Source organism: Otolemur garnettii, unplaced genomic scaffold (genome assembly GCF_000181295.1).
Source record: "Otolemur garnettii isolate 467f Iridium unplaced genomic scaffold, OtoGar3 scaffold00104, whole genome shotgun sequence".
NCBI lineage: Eukaryota > Metazoa > Chordata > Mammalia > Primates > Galagidae > Otolemur > Otolemur garnettii.
The window spans coordinates 2,450,562-2,458,747 of record NW_003852499.1 but is presented as its reverse complement, the minus strand read 5'-3'; the positions used below and the strand labels follow the sequence as shown (position 1 = coordinate 2,458,747).

The 8,186-nt window shown below is 52.9% G+C and overlaps 1 protein-coding gene and 1 pseudogene across 1 annotated transcript in view; both read left to right on the top strand.

The window, feature by feature from the left end:
* LOC100956205 overlaps positions 1-4,964 on the top strand; it is a 54,908-nt pseudogene extending 49,944 nt beyond the window's left edge.
* Positions 4,625-8,186, top strand: part of PLEKHG6 (pleckstrin homology and RhoGEF domain containing G6) — an 18,243-nt gene continuing 14,681 nt past the window's right edge. Inside the window, exons 1-4 of the mRNA XM_003796414.2 lie at positions 4,625-4,647; positions 5,986-6,119; positions 6,277-6,456; positions 7,703-7,858. Coding sequence (XP_003796462.1) covers positions 6,316-6,456; positions 7,703-7,858 — 297 coding nt within the window. The 5' untranslated portion in view covers positions 4,625-4,647; positions 5,986-6,119; positions 6,277-6,315. The remainder of the gene's footprint in view (positions 4,648-5,985; positions 6,120-6,276; positions 6,457-7,702; positions 7,859-8,186) is intronic.

Genomic DNA, 8,186 nt, shown 5'->3' with positions numbered 1-8,186 from the left:
GAAAACACCACCTATGTGGCAAAATGGGCCCATGAGGTAAATTTATGAGGCGTGTTTGGTATGCCAACCCCAGAAAGCTGCCCTCAGGCTGCTCTCCAGTGGAAGTGTTTGATCTCCTACGGGAGGATCCAGGTCAGACAGACCCTTCTCATCAGCTTTGGGGTCAAACTGGGGCCTGACAAGAAGTGTCTTGCACTGGGGGAGAAACTGAGGCATGGAGGAGGGATATGACTCAAGGGGTGAGGAAACTTGGAGTGGTTCTCAACCTGTGTGGGTCGCGACCCCTTTGTAACAATGAAAATACATTGCAGCATTAGGAAGGTTGAGAACCACTGTGAGGGAGCATAAAGGAAATGCAGACGCTGCAGTAATGAATGAGGAATGTCAAACTGAAGTCATGGGAAAATCCGGGTATCTAAAACACAAAGGTGGTTCCTTTGGACAGGGGAGGTGAGAGGACCATGCCGACAAATCTATCTGCCTGCAAGTTGATTCCATCTGGTCCCCTCACAAATCAGTTCAGTTCAATCCTCAAACACTGATGCCAGGCCTGTGCCAGGGACTGGTTCCTGCCCTTGTGGACTAGTGAAGGGCATGGGTGGATGTGCAAATATCAGCAAACTCAGGCGGAATAAGAGCAGTGCCTTTTAAGGAAGCACAGTGGCCAGGGCAGTTAGAAGCAGGGAGGGAAGTAGTCAGCAGATGAAAGGCAGGAAATATAATTGGAGTCTAATTGTGGAGGTCTTCAAGGACCAGGAAGGGGATTTGCCCACCTAAGCCACCACCCAGAGACTATCTCGTTGAAGGGCAGAATGTCCCCATTGGAGCCTTCAGGGCAGACTCTCAGGAGGCCTTTAGGAAAGCCTGCCTTTCCTCAATTTCTTTTTTGTTTTGAGACAGAACCTCACTCTGTTGGTCAGATTACAGTGCTGTGGCATTGGCCTAGCTAATAGCAATCTCAGATTCCTGGGCTCAAGCAATCCGCCTGCTTCAGCCTCCCAAATTGCTGGGACTATAGGAGCCCGCCACAATGCCTGGCTACTTTTTTTCTATTTTTAGTAGAGACAGTGTCTCACTCTTGCTCACTGCTGGTCTTGAACTCCTGAGCTCAAGGGATTCTACTGTCTTGGCCTCCCAGAGTACTGGATTACAGAGTAAGAAGCGGCACCTGTGAGTAGGGCACCAGACCCATATACCGAGGTTGGCAGGTTCAAACCCGGCCCCAGCCAAACTGCAACAAAAAATAGCTGGGCGTTGTGGTGGGTGCCTGTAGCCCTAGCTACTCAGGAGGCTGAGGCAGGAGAATTGCCTAAGCCCAGGAGTTGGAGTTTGCTGTGAGCTGTGTGATGCCATGGCACTCCACCGAAGGTGACAAAGTGAAACTCTGTCTCTTAAAAAAAAAAAAAAAGGATTGCAGAGTGAGCTACCACACACAGCCTTTTATTTATTTATTTATTTTTTTGAGGACTTTTTGCTCAGGCTGGAGTACAGTGATGCAATCATAGCTCACTGCAACCTCCGACTCCTGGCTCACCCTCCTGAGTAGCCTGGACTACAGGTGTACACCTCCACACCAGACTAATTTGTTTCCTTTTTTAAAATATTTAACAAATTTAGGGGATACAATTGAATCCTGTTACATGTATATATTGTATAATGCTGATGTTTGGGCTTGTAGTGTACCCATCACCCAAATAGTGTACATTATACCCCATCAGTAATTTTTAATTTTTATTTTTATAGAGAGGGGGTCTTGCTCTATTGCCCAGGTCAGGAAATGTCTCTTACTCATTTCTATATTCCTAGTACCATGTATGAGTGAGCACTGCCAATAAATGTGGAAGGAAGGAAGGAAGGAAGGAAGGAAGAAAAAGGGAAGGGAAGGGAAGAAAGAAGAAAGGAAGGAAAGGAGGGGGCGCCAGTCCCAGTCTAGGGCATAAGAAGCTGGGCCTGGTAGCCTGGCTTCCTGGTATTTATCTGCCTCACATGACCTGGCACCTTCCAGCTCAAGGCCTCAGTTCTCTCCCCACTGGGGGTAAGGAGGACATAAGCCCCTACTAGCGGCCTCCGATTGCTCATGCCTGCCAGCATTTCCTTAGCCTAGATGGTCCACGCCCCTGCCTGGGTACAGGCTGGGAAGAGCTCAGGACTCCAGGGAGTCTCCCTGACTTTCCTGTCCAGTGAGTCCCCTGTGCCAAACCCAGAAAGCTACCCTGAGGCTGCTCTCCAACGGAAGCTTTTGATCCTTTGCTGGAGGACCCTGGACAGACAGATACTTTCTCATCAGTTCTTGGGTCAAACTGGGGTCCTAACATTGTGTATCTAGCATGGAGGAGGGGTATGACTCAAACTAGAGATGTGAGGAAGGTGCAGGGCAACCAGGAAGAAAGATAAGTATCCAGGTGTCCCCAGCCTCACTCCGTAGAGGCCACACATCCAACTTATTAACTCTTTAGAATTCACTCAGCTCCCTGGGCCTGCTGCCTGCCAGGGGAGTCTGCTCACCACAGCATAGAAGGGGCTGTGCAGAGAGAAGTTGTGAGACCAGCGATCAGACAAGGCCAGAATAGAGCACACAAAAAACACAGGTGTCCCGCCTCCCAGCCCACACCTGGACTTGGCCACACCTCTGGCTTCTAGACTCCAGCTTTCCCTGGGAACCTCTCCTCCCAAGCAGGCTGAAGACAGGCCCTGGGGGCAGTGGCAGGCAGAGATTAGACCTCAGCCTTAAGGGAAGTGAAAGGGTTATCTCTCTGGGGTCCACTGGCCCTGTCTAGCCAGCTCACCCCAGAGTGCTGTAAGTCAGGGCTTGTCTTTGGTGCTCTCCCAATTTGGATTTCCCTCTTACTCCTCCTTCTACCTCCTGGGAGACACTGAGAGGAAAAGCTAGGGGCCTTTGGCACCAGCTGTCTCTAGGGTGTTATTTAATACTGCCAGTAATCACCACCTCCTGGTTTATTAACTCTTCCTCGTGGTTACTCTTATCATCCCTGGATTTCTCTCTCTGTCTGTCTATCTAGCTCACAACATAAATACACACACACAGTGAACGGGAAGAGGAAAGGGTGAGGGATAAAGAAAACACTATAGTTTCTTGCCACTGCAGTTCCTGTCCCACCCCCGAATTCTCCCTTTAAATCTGGTCCCACCACCAGTGGGAGGCAGGATCCAGGAGGTAGGATGATCCAGGAACAGAGATACAGAGGATTCTTTGGAACCAACAGAGCAATCACACAACAGCAAGCTCAGAAAAAAAGAACACTGGAGGGCAAATTTGAAGATGGGGACAGGGAGTGCAAAATTAGACAATACCAAGTGATAAATAGTTCTCTCCCAAACATAATAGAGTCATCAGAGTCACAGCAAAGACTAGAATATGCAGATCATTTGTGTTTAATATGCTAGACAGGAGAGGGACCTGGCAACCCCTGGAGATTCTGCTTCTGAAAGTGGTTCATGAACTCCAGGAAGCTCTGCTGATCTAAGGAGTTGTGTCAATCACTTAAGGTCACTGGCAAGAAGGAGACCACAGGCAGACAAAGGGGCGGAGGCTTTGTACCTGCCCCATTCCCACCACAGGGTCTTGGACTTCATGACTGTAAGATTGTGATGATCACACATCCTGAGGATACTTCTGATTTCAAACACCCAACTCTTCTGTTGGATGAAGTGGCATGACTTGGACTTTGAAAATGTGGTCCTTTCATGGACTGCCCAGCAAGTGCCCTTCCTTCTGCAGTTTCTATGGTAGCAGCCACTGTGGGTGCTGAGTGGTCCCTGTGAAACTCATTTGCCAGTGAAGTGGGAGGGTGTCCTCATTTGACACCCCTCTTCTCCCACCACAGTCTCAGGTAATGGGAGGAATGGCTGGTCAGCCTCAGCCTGGCACCTGGTCTCATCCCCGGAGAGAAGGCAAAGTCCAGAGACAGGTTTCCAACAACTACTATGACAGTGAGAGGGACCCACTAAGAGATAAGGGTCACCCTTTGTACTCCACAGCTGGAGAGCTCACGTAGCTGCCCAGGGTCCCGGGGTCCACGCCCCTTCTGTTAGCAGCTGCTTCTCTGCCGGCTCCCCTTTCCGGTTAATCAATGGTCGTCATCGAGGCAGCGGGAGGACCGGGACAGGTGGCCATTTACTGCGCTCAGAAAGGGAGGTGGGCGCCTGCTACAAGTCCCTGGTCATGGCTCTCTGCCACCTCCTCTCACACGGATTCATTACTCTGGCGCCTCGCAGGGTCTGGCCGCGAGCGGAGGGCGCGGGTGGTGCGTGGTTCCAGCCTTTCGGCTCAGCCAGGTGGGTGGTTAGTTCAGGTGAGGAGGGAGGAGAGGAAGAAGGCATTGCAAAGTGAGGAATCCTTGTCAGGGAGGTGGCGGCTGCATTGGGGCTCCTCTATCACTAGGGCCCCCCTGCTGGGCCCCGGAGCTGGAGGCAGAGGAGCCGGGGTTGGGGGGCGGTGCCGCCCTCGTCTCCGCCCCCTGCCGCCACTGTCCCCTCCCTTCCCGGCCCAGTGCTGCTCGGGTCCCACGGGCCGTTGCGTTCCAGTCCGAACCCGGGCATCGCCGGGGGAGTAGACGGTGACGAGGGGGCCCCGCGGGCGGGGGCCGGCAGTGCGGGCAGCGGGCGCTGGGACACCTGCGAGCACAGGTGAGTGGCGGCGGGAGGGCCGGGCGGACGGGGGCGGCGCGGGCAGGGGACCCAGGCCTGAGAACTGGGGCGGGGGGCGGAGGAAAGCCCGACTTCTCGCAGGTGGGAGGTAGAGAAGCTGGGTCAGAGCCGAGAAAGGACACTGGGTGGGGAAGCACGAGAGAGCCAGCCTCAACAGGGACGATTATTGGGAAGGGTCAGGGGAGACAATGACAATTTTCCTCCTCTACTCACAAATCAAAGAGAAAGTAAGAGGAGGGCTAAGGAGGGGCCTCAGGCCCACCTAGTACCCACCTCCGCTCTCCTCCAGGCCCTGACCACTCAGTGGGTGGGTCCTCCCTCCTGTTTAGGGGAAGGGCTCCCAGCCCCACGGTGGTACTCCCACAGGCCGGGAGAGATTCTTAGTCCACTTGGCTGATCTCTACAGGCCAGTGGCCTGGTAGCTGACGCCACTTGCCTCCTTGTCTGTGGCCAGGAGGAGCCAGCCAAGGGGTGCGCAGAATTTTCAGTGAATGGCCAGACAGTAAATGTTATCTACTTAGTGACCTGTACAGTCTGTCACAACTAGCAGGAAAGAATACATAGACAATGAGTAAACCAATAAAGTCATATTCCAATAAAAGTTCATTTATGGACACTGAATTTGAATATCATATAATTCTTACTTGTCGCAAAATACTGTTTTTCTTTTGGTTTGTTTCAACTATTTAAATACCATCTGTACACCCAGTGTGGTGGTTCACTCCTGCAAACCTAGCACTCTGGGAGGTTGAGGCTTGAGCTCTGGAGTTGGAGACCAGCGTGAGCAAGAGTGAGACCCTGTCTCTAAAAATAGCCAGGTGTTGTGGTGGGCACCTATAGTTCCAACTGCTTGGGAGGCTGAGGCAAGAGAATCACTTAAGCCCAAGAGTTTGAGGTTGCTATGAGCTATGACACCAGAGCACTCTACTCAGGGTGACAAAATGAGACTCTGTCTCAAAAATAAAAATAAAAGGGTGGTGCCTGTGGCTCAAAGGAGTAGGGCACCGGTGCCATATACTGGAGGTGGTGGGTTCAAACCTGGCCCTGGCCAAAAATTGCAAAAAAAAAAATTAATAATAATAAATAAATACTATATGTAAAAATTATTTTTAGTTTGCAGGCATGCAAAAATGGGCAGTTTGGGCTGTCTCTGGCCACCTCACTCGACCTCCCCACCCATTGCCCTCCTGCAGCTTTTCCCAGTCTATGCATGAGGAAGGGGAGAGGAGATTTCTAGATACAAGGGGAATCTTTCCAACTGGAGGTATCCAGAAGGCCAAGGACCTGTCTTTGACCCTTGCTCCCATCTACTCTTAGGACTGCAGCATCGTTTGAAAGCCAGTGTAGGAGTCTGTACCCCAAACGTGCACACATGTGAGGAAGAAGGTAGATCCCCAAAGGGCTTTCCACCCAGCCTGTGCCTGGACCTACCCTACCCTACCAAGTCATAGGTGAGGCAGCCTCTCCCACCCTTCACTAGTAAGTGACCAAGCCCTTGGCTCTCTCTTCTTCCACCTTTCTCTTTCCCTCCCACCTTTGTCTCCAGCCTAGTTCCACTCACTGACCTAGGGTGTCCCTCTCATTTTTTTTTCTCTCTTGCAACCTCAGGGAGCTATGACTCTTTGGAGGTAACCCAGGAGAGAAGGGATGCAGGCCCTTAGTCCTCCAGATGAGGGCCCCCTCCATGGACACGTGGCCTCCCTCATTGAGACCTACGGGGGCGGCCACCGAGTCTCTACTCAGAGCACTGCTGCCAGTCTCCATCACCGAGGAGGAGGTCCTGTGCTTGTGAGTCCAGGCTGTGCCTGAGGGTGATGTGGGGTGGGGCAGAGGGAGGATACCCAGGCTTTGGAGTCTCTGTGCCCTTGCAGGTTCATAGGCTGTTCTTTTCCTGTCCCTTACCCTACTCTTCTTTCCTTGGTTGTGGGGGAGAGGAGGGTAGTGCCTTGGCCAGGCTCCCAGGACCTCACACCCTAGTCCCAGACAGATAGGACAGGAGAGGCAGAGAGAGAGCCAGGAGAAGCCAGGCCTGCAGAGGAGGTGCTGTCAGACAGGTCTGAGGCACAGCGCTGCAGGTAAGGTCACCAAACCTTGGAGCTAGCACCTCCCAGGTTCTCACCTCCCTCTGAGTCAGGACTGAGGAAGAGCAAAGGTTCAGGTGTTCCTATGCCCCAGGGAGGAGGTGTAGGGTGCCTGCCTCAGCTCCACCCCGGCTCCACCCGCCTGGCTCTCCTCCAATCCTGAACCAAGGAAAGGGGTGTGGAAGCAGAGCTCCAGTCTGTGCCTCAGCTCAGGCTTCCCCTCCTCCTTGAGGACAGTTCTGCTGACTGGGGGTATCCCCTGCCTCATTGGAGGAGGATTTGGCCTTTGGAGATGGGGACTCTCCCAAGTTGTGGGTGGGAAGGGAAACTAGGAAGTAAGTGGGGTAATTCAGGCCACAGGCGAATCAAGGAATGTGACCAGGCCTGCCCTGGGAGGAGACTTCTGGCCGTGGCCTCAGCCTCTTACACGGAAGGGTAGCCACTCCCAAATGGATAGAATACAGGCTGCACGCCCCTGGGGAGGAGGCTGCACATGTGTGTGCCCTCATCCCCACGTGTTCTGGAGGCTGGTAACAAACAAGGAGATCGTGGGGACCTAGACTAGTGTGCACTGTGTGTTGTCCCTGCAAGCCCATGACACGGAGAGCACACACGTAAGTAGGAGATACTGGGGTACACACACCAGAGCCCAGGCATTTGTGGGCCTCTGCTTGCTCCTACTCTGCAGGAGGCCCTGCTCTTGTCCCAGACCTGCTGGGAAGCTGGACCAGCTTGCCACTGCCCACTCAGCCTGGCTTCCCTGGCAGTAGCCTCTGTGATTCAGGGCAGGAGCAGCCATACCGAACTGGCTTGAGTGGAGGGGGTGCAGCTCAACTACAGGGATGTGGGGATGATGTCTAGAAATAAGCCTGGACCCCCACTACCTTTCTGGGACTTCAGGGAAAAGGGAAGCACCCCCCCCCCAAAAGAAACTTCCCCTATTCCTCTCCCAGGATCCCAGTCGCCGAAACTTCCAGCACTATGTCCACTTTGCCAAGGGTTCTGGCCAGGCCCGAGGCCTGCCTCCCATAAAGCTGCGAGAACCAGAGCATGAGAAAAAGCATGGAGGCCATTCAGGGGCTGGCCCACCTTACTCTCCCAAACTCAAGGTAAGGGGGTCTTTCTCCTCCATCCCCATGCACACAAACCCCTCAAACCGCAAGCCATAGGGGCTGATAGCAGGGTTGTGGAAGCTTCTACCTGCAGGCCTTCCAAGAAGGCAGCTCTGTCTGGAGACCCACTCACAGATACATGTGTACTCGGTTGATGCATCAGTGACTTTGACTCAAGATATTTAGATAAAATGTAAAGGATAAACGTATTAACATTAAACTGTCAGCTTTTTTTTTTTTTTTTTTTTTGAGACAGAGCCTCAAGCTGTCCCCCTGGGTAGAGTACTGTGGTATCACAGCTCACAGCAACCTCCAACTCCTGGGC